A 16,361-nucleotide genomic window follows, 5' to 3' on the forward strand; every position below is an offset into this window, starting at 1 on the left:
GACATCACATGGGTTTTAGCTAGATGCATACAGAGGTCATCGTTGATATAACTGAAAATATGGCTATATGTAGCACAAGGTTATTTTCGTAATGACTTTCCAAAAGTGTGTCCTTGTTTGTGCGTTTGTCCTTGTTCCATTGGTTTTCAGACCGACTTACAATTTTCTTTATTGTATGATACAATATTTATTGTATGATACAACATCATGCAGTTCATTGATGTGTCTATTATTTCATTAAATAAAAACCTGAACAATAATAATTTGTTTTTATTTCTTTTTTTCAAACAATAATATTACGGAAAAAAAGTTAATATAATTGTTAGATGATTTATGCTTATAACAAACCAAATTTTCCCTGATAAAAATATCTATTATAACATATATATTCTGGAAATGTGAACTTATATTGACGCGTGTCACGAGGAAGAGAGGGAAGTAAAGACATCATAGAAAGTATGATATGACAGTCGAGGTACAGAGAGGCAGACAAACTTGTCTGTATATCATGTTAAATTGTCTACATTGTTATAATTCCGAAAAATTCGGGTTTTTCGATCTGACGTCCAGAATAGCCAATCGTGGTATAAACAAGTGCACGTTTTGTCATCAAACTTCTTAACAAATCAGTAAGAACTGGAACAGTCATCACCATAAACACATTGATATCACAGGAAGTTCTTGGAGTCGACTAGACGTATACTTTGTGTGTTACTGTTAATATTTGTAAGTAGTAAGTTTAATTCTACCTTCTTTTTCTTTTCTTTTGTTCTTGTTTCTTCTAACTACCCAGCACAGCTCAGATCTCATCAATACCCTCCTATTTTAGTTACTGATATTTTCGATTTTCTCACAAGTCCAGTTCCGCCATTTTTAATGATATTGGCACTGTTGGGTTTCGAACTTACGAACCTGACGTTTTTGTTGTTGCCAGTTTTCTCGTGACCCGACCGCGGTCTGTCTACAGACTTCTGATTGGATGTTGCTACGGACGCGCTGTGACGTCGCACCGTTGCCATCTGTGTGATGAATGGAGTAAAGAACTCCTCATCTTCGTCTGTCTCGCCTTCAGTCTCGTGCGCCTTCTTAGACTTAGGGGTCATCGATTTCTCCCGCTTTGGCTCTTGATCTTCCTCAGCTTCTAAGCGAGGCTTATGGTAAGACCAGCCTATTTGTAAGTCCGTCTTTTCCTTCTCAGTCAACTTTGAATATGGTCTTACTGTACTTTGGAATTCGGGTGGATCTCTTTCATCAAGGGTTTTATTCCAAATGTTACGTTTCTTTTTCGATTTTACCGTAAATGCGTCAATTGTCATTAAAGTTGACGGCGTTTTTGCTTTAGTTCGCAATTGCCTCATGTAATGCGGTTTGTATTCGTCCGCAATGAATTCTTCGTTCATTTCTTCGGCCAGTATTTTTGCTTTTGCCATTTTGACGTTTTCTGGAGAGGGAGGGCGTTCAACTAGAATTATGGGGTCATAGTTCAAAACTTGTGATGTCTGGACGAATTGTTTCTTTTTGAGTCTCATCGTCGCCTCCATCCGTCGAATTTGAGAATTGATGTGACGATACTGTTTCGTGAGATATTGGTCTGGCTTGGTATAAGTATCTAGAAGCGTGGAGCCGAGTTTACTGAAGGCGGGATTTCGAGCGCCATCTACCGCGCGCTCTCGTTCTATCATCATTCTGCGTGATGACATGTTGATGAGCTTCACATCTCGATCGATATTCCTGTAAAACATACAAAACTTGTGTTTACGAAAAATTGTCTGTACCTTCATGTATTGAATAGAAAACATTATCTTTCAGATATGACGAAATCTTTTCTTTAAGTGCTAAACATAATACTGAAAGTTACAATAGATTATCAATGGATTTTCTGAAACTATCGTTTGTTATCACAGGTCCAGGATAAATTATAAATAGATAAGTATATGTGATCTTTAAAAAATATTGGATATTGCATCTTTCTGAAATAAAAATGTTGTTTAAACTTAACTAAATAACCTGATATTATGTCAAAACAACAAAAGTAAAGTTCATAATAAATCACGAATCATAGCTGACTGTACGTACCAGAAAAACAACAGAAAAGCGTTGATTTTATTAGCTTGTTTGAACTGATTTCATTAAAATATTTCACAACACTTCATTATTTTTTTTTTATACAGAAACTTTTTGCATTTTATGTTTGGTGTATGTAAATCATATGTATATCAGCTTACACGGTGTTTCTTTTCGCACGGGGCTTATGGAAGGAGACTAAAAAAAATCATATTACCTAGCCTGCTGCGAGGGAAATGAAAAGTTAGTTCCGAGTTTCATTATTCATATGAAATGGAAAAAAAATTTACAATTCTGATTATCAAACAATTTTACCAAACTGATATGAAATCTAAAATGACGATATTTTCACTATCTATCGCAATCATTGGTGATGTCGCAATGTTTGTAGAGCCACGAAGCTATGACGTCACGATTACTCATTAGGAATACGTAGCCAATCACAGGTCTTCAGTTATGGGCTTTATAATTACCATGCTTTCATAAATCAATTCATGAAATGTGATTTAAGATATTTTTATATGTTATATGTGTGTAAACTTTATAACGATGGTATCAAAGTTAGTGTTTCATGTTGCGTTACATACATTTGTATATCTTAAAATATGATTTCCCCCCTGAGATTTGTAAAGGATCCCTTGACTGACAGAATACGTCTGTATGACCGTTGTTGTGACTGTAAAGATGGCTGTTAAACATTTTTAACGGTTGGAGATTTTCGTTGTATAACATTTTTACTCGAGCAAAACATTCAATTCAACTGAAATGAAGTATAAATCTCGCCCAGACTTAAATCAAACCGTACACATATTAAACTCAAATCGTCCGAACACAAGAGGTTCCACTGTACAAAGATAAAAGTGACTTTTATAGTTTCTTTATTATAACGAGTCCTGATACGGCATATTTATAAATAGATTTGTGTAAAAACAAAGCAGATGTTTCTAAGTCTCTGATTGAAAAGCACTGAAACGAAAAAAAAACGCACGTAAGAAAGTTCCTCATTCACTCAAACCTTTCTCCCTAAACCAATCATGCCCAACGGTAGGTGGTACGGTTCTCCAGATTTTGATTCAAACAAACATTTACGATAATATGTAACCAAATCGTATAGATATAATTATCTGCAAACTTTAATATGTCTTAATGTATAATCATACCGTTTGTTAATGGCCAAATAAAATTTTGCAGTATTATGTTTTAACGATTGTTCGAAAAATGAAGAAAAGAACCCGAGTGAGTGCGCACGCATCTGCAATCGCTTTACACACATGTATGCCCGGATGTTACTACGGAACGGAAAGTGGAATGCATCACGTCACCGAAATATAAACGGAACAGTCAATATGTACATGACATCATCGCACGTGACAATATATAAAGAAAAACAAATTAAGAAAGAAGACAACTTTTTATACTGATGCCCTTCGATGACCTCGATCTCTCATCTACATTGTACCACGTTTTGATAGCAGAGAATGTCAAAAATATCATATGTACCAAGTCGCCATTATTCTGCAATTCCACATTCCGTTTCGTTTTTCCCTCCGCATCCCATAATACAGAACTCTCCTGTGTAAATAGTGTAACAGTACGATCTTATTTGTGACGTCATTGACACCAGTTCCAATATATTCAGATTTAGTTTAACATCACAAATAAGATTTTCGTTCGGTGTTTCTCTCATAACTGAATATACTGTACATCATTTTATTACAATTTTAATTTGATTTAACGCGATGTTATATCAGTGATGAGAGAATAACACAATATCGGTACACTTGAAATTAATGATAAGCTCTGGAATAAATATGTTTGTCAATGGTGTACATTACAATAAGCATTTGGACGCTCAGATAATTGTGTATAGCAATACCACTGAACACTTTAGGAACTTTGCATGTGATAAGTACACTTTTAATAAAGTTATCTCCCTTGACAGCGAATAAAGTTGTCAAATTAAAATTCCACGAAAAGTAATTGATATACATTTCAGTGTATTTTCTAAAACGACTAAACATCTCCTCAAACCTCACTTTGGAATCGTTAAGGGGAATAACTCTTCACACAGAAATATAGTAAGACACCATACTGCCTTAACTATGTAACCCTGGTATATACCGCTCGTCTAGAGAGATCCCCACAGAGGTTCCGGGTTCGATCCCTAGCGGATGCAGGGATTTAAATTGTATTAATCATCCGCACTGTTACAACTATATTAAACGCCTTAAAGGGAGATAACTCTAGATCAAATTACTTTTCGCACAAAATACATTTATATATCTGATTATGTAAATATAACCGCCCGCCTTTAGCAATAGCTCATCCTTGACACGCTGGATACAACGGTATGCTTTTTTTTGTTTCAACCTTTACTAAGAGACCATCCTGCATAAAGGTCAAACGGCAGTCTGTGAATACAGGTTTGAATGTCATGATAAAAAAAATCTTTTAATGTTTAGAAAGCTAATGAGACCTCAAACAATGCAACTGTAATAGGTCTCACTGGCTTTAGAAACAATTGTTAAGCTCCAAGTATACACAGTATGTACATACATATATAGTATAGATAGCCATACCTACCACGGTCGTCCCTGTAAATAGACATAGGTTAGTAAAACTTGAAATATACCATACGCTATACAAAAATATATCGATGGATTAATTGATTGATCTAATAAGAAAACTACAAAATCTTGTAAAATAATTTAGAAGGCAAAATTTCTTTCTTCTGTATTATAGAAACAATACAACATGTTGAATTCCTTACTGTTTTCCTAATCATTATAAAAGTTATCGCCCTTACTAGTGTTAAAGGGGGCATCCTCTATTTGAATAAAGTTTAGGTCGTCAAAATTAAACTAACTGGAAAATTTGTATTCTTTCCTGGTAATAAAAGTTATAATCTTTACATTATTACGACAGCTTTACTCTCAAGATAAACCAAAGTTCTTCTAGAATTAAATCCTGAAATTTCTTAATTCGACCCGAAGTATCAGTAAATTACCGCAAAGACATACGGTATTTGTATACGATACACCTTTTTCATGTACATTTTGGCGTTAATTTCATTACGTGTAGGAACAAACACTCATATAATCATCGTTCGTACATAGATTTCATCAATAGAAATTGTGCATGTTTTTGATGTCCGAACGAAGGATTGTCCCTTTAATACTTGATATTCACGAAAGCATTAAAATCGTACTACAACAATAAGTTTGTAACGATGAACAATGATACTAAAGGCATTAAAGTTTTTATAATAAGCAAAACTACAATGTACATGCATTTTTCAAAATCAATGGAAACTGAAATAGGAATATTCCATCTTATGTCGCTGAGTATTGATATCAAAGTTGAAAAGTTCGAATCATAGTTTGTGATTAACGACAAATACATTGCGAGTATTTGTTTATTGTGTATAAACTATATGAAAATATCAAAGAAACTATTCAAAGGCCAAAGGCAATATAGAAATAGAAATGAGCTCGAGAAATCATTCGTTACATTTCTGGTACTGAAATATTAACGCTTTCCCGTATTTCAATATCAGATAGTGTTGACAGGCACTCTGAGGAAATATTCAATAATTTCACTTTTGTTACAGAAAACTTCTACAAAAGAATTTTAATTCTTTTTCGTATCTAACGCACAACAGGCCTAGGCGACTAATCTAATTAACTAATTATTACATCATTGAATGTGTAATTTGTGACTTTTAATACAAATTCAATTCTAAAGGGAATACTATGTCAAAGACAGCCGTTTTTAGGGGAGTGTGTGGGGGAGGGGAGAACTGTTTTGTGCGCTTTATTGATATCTAAAGCAAAATATGTCATCTATTATACATCATATACGATATTAATTTCTATTCAATAATGTATAAACGATTTTGATGTTAGATGGAGATATGATAATCATTCATTAATATATATAGTTTTATATTGTCATTTATAAGAAATTTTCTGGGATAAATATTGAAAATGAAACTTTCATACTTCCTGGGCATCTTTGATGTTTGTCTCCACGTCAGTCAGAACCAGAGAAATCTGGAAAACAATAGATATGTTACTCTTAATACATGTATTTTTCTTCTTACATTTTATTTACTTGTTAAAAAATCGTGTTTATCATACAAGAGATACGGAATGTCATTATAAAAACATACATGCTATTATATAATAATCATTATCATTACAGGAAATCATTGTCTGTCAGTATTAAAGACAGATGTAATGAACATCACTAATTAAATACAGATATAATGAACATCACTAATCAAAGACAGATGTAATGAACATCACTAATTAAATACAGATATAATGAACATCACTAATCAAAGACAGATGTAATGAACATCACTAATTAAAGACAGATGTAATGAACATCACTAATTAAAGACAGATGTAATGAACATCACTAATTAAAGACAGATGTAATGAACATCACTAATTAAAGACAGATGTAATGAACATCACTAATTAAAGACAGATGTAATGAACATCACTAATTAAATACAGATATAATGAACATCACTAATTAAAGACAGATGTAATGAACATCACTAATTAAAGACAGATGTAATGAACATCACTAATTAAAGACAGATGTAATGAACATCACTAATTAAATAGAGATATAATGAACATCACTAATTAAATACAGATATAATGAACATCACTAACTAAACAATGCTTTTTCTTTGTTCCCATGACTTCCTTCGCAAATTTAATTTGATCGATTAAACAGAAAGGAGAAGAATTCCGGTACTTTTCTTTCTTTCTTTCTTTCTTTCTTTCTTTCTTTCTTTCTTTCTTACGTATTTGAGGTACAGATACGATTCGTTGGAAATGAGTTCCTTACAAGTTGACGTCACATCAACTTGAGTATAACCTGACGTCATGTTTTTCCAAATTTTATGGATTTCATTAGAATGGAATGATTGTTCAAAACAGGCATCAATTTATCTAAATTCTACTTACGTTTTTCGAGTGCTGACGGAATTTCTTCCCACTGACTTCCGACAACCGGAAGTGACGTCGCCTGATACCAGCTCCCACGTCTTTTTCGTTGCCGTGTTCGGCGTCAACGGTAAATCACAGCTAGATTAGGTCATAGCGTGGATTGAGATGGTGAAGGAACTAGAAAAATAACACATAATACAATTAAAACCGACAATCCAAGCATTTGATTATTTTTTCAGAAAAATACATGCATCACTATCGTTATTGGAAATCATATTGAAAATAGTAAGCTGTGCTTTGGGTCTTTATGGATCTAACATCTTGATTGTCTTGAACTCGGGTCCAATTTTTTTCTGTTGCTATAAAAAAGGCAATAAAATATGTTCAAATCAAATCTACAATGTGAGTTAAAGTGGATCTCCAACTGAGATATATTGTAAATCATCTGCCCGTTCTATTCATCAAAACGAACAGATGTAATGGCTCTCTTTATTGGTTATAAAATCTTATTGAATTATGCATTCATAGCAATTCAAGATGTATCTAATGTGTAAATTTGGATCGAAGCACAATCAAAAAACGGAAATGTACAACATTTATTGAAATTGTGGCAATAAAACAGCTACAATAATTGACAATGTACCGGTAATGAAGGAATACTGACGGTTTCTGATGATTTATTTATTTATTTATTTTATGTTAATTTTTTTTTCAAATTAATTTATCCTTTTAAACTTTTTTTTAGATTTTTTTTTTTCTTAAAACTATTATTTTACTTAATTTTTTTCTTTTTTCTTTTCAAATATGAGGTAGTTATCCATATTTCCTCCAATATCGAGATAAAGATTACCTATGGCATATAAAATATACACTTATACATAATATGTATGCTCCGATATGACTGTTAAAATAGTTTTCCCTTAAATGATAAACACACATGATATTCAACATAACACAATACTTAATATAAAACCATGTTTACAATTACTTTAAAAGTACACAAACAGTGTAAACGACTAACAAATCTGTAGACAATTGTACGCCTTTAAATTATACGTACAACTTATAAACACCGTACCTACATAGAGAAACAAAGACTATTGTTTACAGTATCAAAGACAAACGTCACACTCGAAGATCGCCCTCAGATATATCGGCAACCTTAACCTGTGATGTCTTCCATGTTGTGTAGAGATTTAAAGTACGGTAGCCGGGCTGTGCCGGCCACATTTAAAGTAAGACAATCCCGTAACAGTGGTAAAATCGTATAATGGCATGAATCATTTACATCTTTTGAGATGTATGCTAAAAATAATTTATTGTATCTATATATTAAATATATAGTCACGAGAATAGAAAAAATATTTGAACGGTAGCTTAGTTTATATGTAGATTTAAAGCGTTAAAATCGCCGGGGGGGGGGGGGGATTTTTCTCTGCGTTCCAGTAAATAAAAGCAATACACAGGAAGCCCAATTGTGAAATTAAAGGACACATTATAATCAGTGATTTTTTTTATACAATTCGAAAAATAAACAAAAACTGTTATCTACCACTATTTTGTCTTGTGCCTTCCAGTTGTGAGCTCTGTTACACTCCCCCGACCCTGACCCTATCACACAATCGCGTGTCCTCCAAGGTGTTTAGGGGCCGCGATGGCCGAGTGGTTCTAGGTCGCGAGTTCGAAACCAACGTCGTGCAATTGCCTGGTACTGACCGCAGGTCGGTGGTCGGTGGGGGTATTCCGGCTTTCCTCCACCACCAAAACCAAGCACGTCCTTAAATGGCCCTGGTTGTTAATGGAATCTCAAAGGTGACCTCGACCACCTCTCTCCCTTCTCTGACCCTACACGTATATCTTGTGTCCTCTAGTCTGACCTTCACCACCATACTCCTCCCCTAAATCCATTATACTATATATACTCTCCTGTACCCTCTAGTCCGACCTTCATCACCCCTCTCCCTACTTTAACCCCCCCCCCCCCTCCCCACCCCCTCCAACCACCCCCTCCAACCACCCCCTCTCCTACCCTTCCCTGCCCTTTTCCCTAACATAATAGTTAAATGCCGGACTTTAGAGCGTGTCCTCATCTGAAGTGAAACCCCTCTCCGTTATCGGATGAAAACTGTTCTAATTATTATCTATTCTGTTAACACTTGTATCGGTACGCCGGTGTATACGGAAAGTGAATTATTAATTGAATATCAATATTGACAAGGTACCGCCTTTAGTTGTTAATGGTTCTACAGTAAAACTAATGGAAAATAAATAAATCTGTGCTATTAAATCCAGGTTGTATATAGACAAATATAGACCTATCCTTGGTTACCAAAGCATTGTTAGCTTAACAGACATAAAGTTAACAATATCATATTCATGTATATTACATGTATTAATTATGTATCACAGTTATGTTTTGATATTTAAGTATATTGTTTTATTTATCGCCAATAATGACAAAATTCAAATAATGAATACAAAAATGAAAAATGATTGTCAAAAGACCTGTTGCATTGAAGCTGAAATTAAGAAAACTATAAATAATATGAAACTCTCTACATATTTTGATCAGTCAATTTTTCACGAGAAGTATATACATGTACATATTATATATAAAACGAAAGAGTATTTCTATAAAATTAATGGCTTGAATAGTTGTAGGAATTTTGTCCACAACAAGATTGTTAAAGCTACGTGAACTGTCCGAAACCTGAACCAATGTTTACTTGTTTGCCCTCATTTAGAAGGCAAACACATAATTATCGGAACATAACTCCACAGTAGGAAATCTATTACAGATCTGTTATTAGTAAGGTATGCCGTACCTATCACGGATGGTTATCTCCCTTGTATATATATAAATACTGTATACCGTACCTATCACGGGTGGTTATCTGCCTTGTATATCTATAATTACTGTATACCGTACCTATCACGGGTGGTTATCTCCCCTGAATTTCTATAATTACTGTATACTGTACCTATCACGGATGGTTATCTCCCCTGTATTTCTGTAATTACTTTATACCGTACCTATCACGGGTGGTTATCTCCCCTGTATTACTATAATTACTGTATACCATACCTATCACGGGTGGTTATCTCCCCTGTATATATATAATTACTGTATACCGTACCTATCACGGGTGGTTATCTCCCTTGTATATCTATAATTACTGTATACCGTACCTATCACGGGTGGTTATCTCCCCTGTATTTCTATAATTACTGTATACCGTACCTATCACGGATGGTTATCTCCCCTGTATTTTTATAATTACTGTATACCGTACCTATCACGGGTGGTTATCTCCCCTGAATTTCTATAATTACTGTATACCATACCTATCACGGATGGTTATCTCCCCTGTATTACTATAATTACTGTATACCATACCTATCACGGGTGGTTATCTCCCCTGTATTACTATAATTACTGTATACCATACCTATCACGGGTGGTTATCTCCCCTGTATTACTATAATTACTGTATACCGTACCTATCACGGGTGGTTATCTCCCCTGAATTTCTATAATTACTGTATACCATACCTATCACGGATGGTTATCTCCCCTGTATTACTATAATTACTGTATACCATACCTATCACGGGTGGTTATCTCCCCTGTATTACTATAATTACTGTATACCATACCTATCACGGGTGGTTATCTCCCCTGTATTACTATAATTACTGTATACCGTACCTATCACGGGTGGTTATCTCCCCTTGTATATCTATAATTACTGTATACCGTACCTATCACGGGTGGTTATCTCCCCTGAATTTCTATAATTACTGTATACTGTACCTATCACGGATGGTTATCTCCCCTGTATTTCTGTAATTACTTTATACCGTACCTATCACGGGTGGTTATCTCCCCTGTATTACTATAATTACTGTATACCATACCTATCACGGGTGGTTATCTCCCCTGTATTTCTGTAATTACTGTATACCGTACCTATCACGGGTGGTTATCTCCCCTGTATTTATATAATTACTGTATACCGTACCTATCACGGGTGGTTATCTCCCCTGTATTTCTATAATTACTGTATGCCGTATCTATCACGGGTGGTTATCTCCCCTGTATTTCTATAATTACTGTATACCGTACCTATCACGGGTGGTTATCTCCCCTGTATTTCTATAATTACTGTATACCGTACCTATCACGGGTGGTTATCTCCCCTGTATTTCTATAATTACTGTATACTGTACCTATCACGGATGGTTATCTCCTCTGTAGTTCTATAATTACTGTATACCGTACCTATCACGGGTGGTTATCTCCCCTGTATTTCTATAATTACTGTATACCGTACCTATCACGGGTGGTTATCTCCCCTGTATTTATATTATTACTGTATACAATACCTATCACGGGTGGTTATCTCCCCTGTATTTCTATAATTACTGTATACCGTACCTATCACGGGTGGTTATCTCCCCTGAATTTCTATAATTACTGTATACTGTACCTATCACGGATGGTTATCTCCCTTGTATATCTATAATTACTGTATACCGTACCTATCACGGGTGGTTATCTCCCCTGAATTTCTATAATTACTGTATACCTGTACCTATCACGGGTGGTTATCTCCCCTGTATTTCTGTAATTACTGTATACCGTACCTATCACGGGTGGTTATCTCCCCTGTATTTCTATAATTACTGTATACCGTACCTATCACGGGTGGTTATCTCCCCTGTATTTCTATAATTACTGTATACCGTACCTATCACGGGTGGTTATCTCCCCTGTATTTCTATAATTACTGTATACCGTACCTATCACGGGTGGTTATCTCCCCTGTATTTCTATAATTACTGTATACCGTACCTATCACGGGTGGTTATCTCCCCTGTATTTCTATAATTACTGTATACCGTACCTATCACGGGTGGTTATCTCCCCTGTATTTCTATAATTACTGTATACCGTACCTATCACGGGTGGTTATCTCCCCTGTATTTCTATAATTACTGTATACCGTACCTATCACGGGTGGTTATCTCCCCTGTATTTCTATAATTACTGTATACCGTACCTATCACGGGTGGTTATCTCCCCTGTATTTCTATAATTACTGTATACCGTACCTATCACGGGTGGTTATCTCCCCTGTATTTCTATAATTACTGTATACCGTACCTATCACGGGTGGTTATCTCCCCTGTATTTCTATAATTACTGTATACCGTACCTATCACGGGTGGTTATCTCCCCTGTATTTCTATAATTACTGTATACCGTACCTATCACGGGTGGTTATCTCCCCTGTATTTCTATAATTACTGTATACCGTACCTATCACGGGTGGTTATCTCCCCTGTATTTCTATAATTACTGTATACCGTACCTATCACGGGTGGTTTATCTCCCCTGTATTTCTATAATTACTGTATACCGTACCTATCACGGGTGGTTATCTCCCCTGTATTTCTATAATTACTGTATACCGTACCTATCACGGGTGGTTATCTCCCCTGTATTTCTATAATTACTGTATACCGTACCTATCACGGGTGGTTATCTCCCCTGTATTTCTATAATTACTGTATACCGTACCTATCACGGGTGGTTATCTCCCCTGTATTTCTATAATTACTGTATACCGTACCTATCACGGGTGGTTATCTCCCCTGTATTTCTATAATTACTGTATACCGTACCTATCACGGGTGGTTATCTCCCCTGTATTTCTATAATTACTGTATACCGTACCTATCACGGGTGGTTATCTCCCCTGTATTTCTATAATTACTGTATACCGTACCTATCACGGGTGGTTATCTCCCCTGTATTTCTATAATTACTGTATACCGTACCTATCACGGGTGGTTATCTCCCCTGTATTTCTATAATTACTGTATACCGTACCTATCACGGGTGGTTATCTCCCCTGTATTTCTATAATTACTGTATACCGTACCTATCACGGGTGGTTATCTCCCCTGTATTTCTATAATTACTGTATACCGTACCTATCACGGGTGGTTATCTCCCCTGTATTTCTATAATTACTGTATACCGTACCTATCACGGGTGGTTATCTCCCCTGTATTTCTATAATTACTGTATACCGTACCTATCACGGGTGGTTATCTCCCCTGTATTTCTATAATTACTGTATACCGTACCTATCACGGGTGGTTATCTCCCCTGTATATCTATAATTACTGTATACCGTACACGGGTGGTTATCTCCCCTGTATTTCTGAAACTTTATCATCTCGAACCAAAAATGTCTGATACGTGCATGACATATCAAAGGAAATTAAAAAACAATTGTTTCTTTATCAAGGAACTACATATATATTCATGTGGCGAAATTAGTTTTTATTTAGAAAATAATTCATCGCCAAACCGGACTTCGGATTAACGGCTTTACATGTGTCAAACGTTAATGTAAAACGCTTGTAAATGCAGCCATGCGCATACGTTTCTTTTCTCTGACTTTCATACATAAATACCCCACCTCACCCCTAATCTGAAATCGATGAATAAATTCAATTTCGGAACGGGATTTATTTTTGACGTATAAAGAAGACTTCAGATTTAAAGGAAATGCTCTTTTATCAATCTGAGTATATAAATGGGGATAGATAAAGATGTATCATTACAGCGAACCATACTTACTGCTACGTTTACATTTAACTATTCAGCCCAAAATCCAATGTTAGTCAGAATTTGCATACGCAAATGTGCTTTAATGCCAATAATATTTATTTTGCTGTTGAAACGAAGTCGATTTGAATTACATCCTCATTCATGTATAAGAATACACTTAAATATTACTAGTGGTGTAAGTAATGGCCGCTTTTTGTTTACGTTTATCTTTAAATATTTTAATTATTTGCTGTATGTATTTAGAAAATCACAGTCTGCCAGTCTCCAATCTAATTAAAATTAGACTTGTAATTTCCGCTTCTCTACGATACACTACAACACAAGTGATACACTACAATACTTGTATTGTAGTGTATCGTTGAGAAGCGGAAATTATAAGTATTAAGTATTATAATTATTATAAGTCTAATTTTAATTAGATTGGCCAGTCTCGAAAATTTGATAAGAAAAGCCACGAAAGGCCTGTATCTGTTTTCACTTATTCCTGATGTTTTCTGTTGATTTCGTATAATTTACATAGATTAGACTGAAATTCAATCGCTAATACAGGACTCTATAGGATTCTCCGTGGGCATGTGTTAGCCCGATAAATTGAGTAATATTTTGACGGAAGGATTTTATTACTTGGTGACTCTAGAGTGAAAGTGAAGGGCGTTACATCAGAGCATGCCTTCGGGGTTTTACTGTATATTGAAAACTAGTTGGTGTTACTGCGTAACAATGAGTTATACCATGATTTTAACTTCATAGTTACAATTAAGAGTCTTATCTTCATTTCTGTATAGTGCTATACTATGCACGGTAGGCTATAAACATGTGCTGGTTTCACTGTACAAAAGGGGCCGCGGTGGCCGAGTGGTTAAGGTGTACCGACACTTTATCACAAGCCCTCCACCTCTGGGTTGCGAGTTTGAAACCCACGTGGGGCAGTTGTCAGGTACTGACCGTAGGTCGGTGGTTTTTCTCCGGGTACTCCGGCTTTCCTCCACCTCCAAAACCTGGCACGTTCTTAAATGACCCTGGCTGTTAATAGGACGTTAAACAAAAACAAACCAAACCAAACAAACTGTACAAACAGCAAAAAAAGAAGAGTGACATTCAGTTGGGTCGTTATATTGACGATGATGTATCGTGTCCCTTTAAACTAAAACATCTCGTGAACTGTAACAGTAATGTCAGATGTTTATAGATATTATCGATCGGAGACATCATACTGTGTTTTAACCCCAGGAATCTTATGCGTAGCTTATCAAATCACACGACAGTGTCACAGGGTCTTCATCCATTAATGTATAACATCATTTTACATAGATTGACGTCATAGTAGCAAGGGACGTAACTCACTGTTACGGGTTGTGCTTACTTAACCGTGGGGTTTGGAGGAAGGCAGTGACGCGGTGGCTGTGAGGGTTGAGTAGGGTGGTGTGAGGGTGGAGAGGAGGGTGAAAGAAAAAATACTTCGGATCTGGGGTGTGTAACATCATTTTACATAGACTGTGCGTCATAATTACAAGGGACGTAACTCAGAATGGTATAGGCTTACTTAACCCAGGGGTTTGGAGGAAAGTAGTGACGCGGTGGCTGTGAGGGTTAAGTGGGGTAGTGTGAGGGTGGAGCGGAGGTTAAAACGAAATAAGTTCGAATATGGAGTGTATGACAGAGACGTCCCTATAGATACGATTTAATATACACTTAAACATAGAACCTACTTCCAAATTTTAAGATTTCTGTAATTTTCATAACGGATATAAAGTGGGGTTTGATTTCTACCTATATATCTTTACAATTAAAATCATTCCCGACGAAATAATTCACCAGAAAATTCACCACAGATACATGTACAACCCACCATGCGTATAATGATTAATTTTTGAGTGACACATATTAATCGTCCCTCAAAAATGCACACAGCCGTTACTATTGAACACAGGTAAAACTAATATATACGTATTGCCAGGGTCCAACAGTAGAAGATGTGAAGTTAGGAGAGTGGTACTATGCTAATACGCCACAATATATTACCTTACCTTCAGAATTCATTGGAAAATCATAAAGTCATATCTCCGCAGGTAGTTTGTGTTAGTTACAACCATCCGAATGATCTTAACCACTTCTTATAGCACACAGAAAGTTTCTATGTAGAACGTATCTCCACATACGATCGGGACCATTCAAAACCACACATATGTCCTCCAAATTAATCAAAATTACACTAATTGATTACAGGTGTGTTATGTGTTACACATGTGTTGGTGACTGACGGTAACTCGTGGACACGCTTCACTGGAGCCCCGCTACAGCTCTATATATCTGTCATTGACACTTCATTAGATCTACAAGCCACATTGAAGCGACATGCCGCTACTTTGATAGATCTACGAATCTCCATACACGCCAGACAGTGATCAGGGTAGGTCGTACCTAACTATAGAAACCACGGAACCAAATGATTTCCCATAGACGATAATGTTAACGTTTACCACTGTCCTGATTAAATGGAGTTTTCAACGCTGGTCCTCTAGCCATAGTTTTGTCATCTCGGAAACCTGTAAATAAATGATTAAAAATTCTACCAATTTGAACTTTTTTATATGGGGGGCCACCATCTTGTATTGAATTCAGCACCAAAAATTCATCTAAATTTACAACGAAATACACACTTACTTAACTCCCCCTGACAAAAA

General features: G+C 35.7%; 1 protein-coding gene across 5 annotated transcripts; it reads right to left on the bottom strand.

Annotated features, from left to right (window-relative positions):
• Positions 1–252: 252 nt before the first annotated feature.
• On the bottom strand, positions 253–16,007 carry LOC117341116. Of its 5 annotated transcripts, none has more exons than XM_033902954.1 (5): positions 15,705–16,007; positions 7,050–7,208; positions 6,066–6,116; positions 4,644–4,658; positions 253–1,731 (listed from the first exon to the last, which is right to left on the bottom strand). In XM_033902954.1, exons 3-5 carry the CDS (start codon positions 6,074–6,076, stop codon positions 810–812), a joined length of 948 nt encoding a protein of 315 aa, XP_033758845.1. In that variant the 5' UTR covers positions 6,077–6,116; positions 7,050–7,208; positions 15,705–16,007; the 3' UTR covers positions 253–809. The 5 variants fall into 5 exon arrangements, with proteins under 5 accessions (XP_033758845.1, XP_033758848.1, XP_033758846.1 ...); XM_033902957.1 differs by having other exon boundaries at positions 4,648–4,658; positions 15,705–16,004; XM_033902955.1 differs by lacking the exon at positions 4,644–4,658 and having other exon boundaries at positions 15,705–16,006.
• Positions 16,008–16,361: the final 354 nt, after the last annotated feature.

The sequence above is a fragment of the Pecten maximus genome, chromosome 13, assembly GCF_902652985.1.
Source record: "Pecten maximus chromosome 13, xPecMax1.1, whole genome shotgun sequence".
In the NCBI taxonomy this organism is placed as follows: Eukaryota; Metazoa; Mollusca; class Bivalvia; order Pectinida; family Pectinidae; genus Pecten; species Pecten maximus.

Excerpts from the sequence above, each read along its gene's own strand:
- LOC117341116 (XM_033902952.1), bottom strand. The coding sequence starts at position 1,799 with ATGTTTTCTATTCAATACATGAAGGTACAGACAATTTTTCGTAAACAC.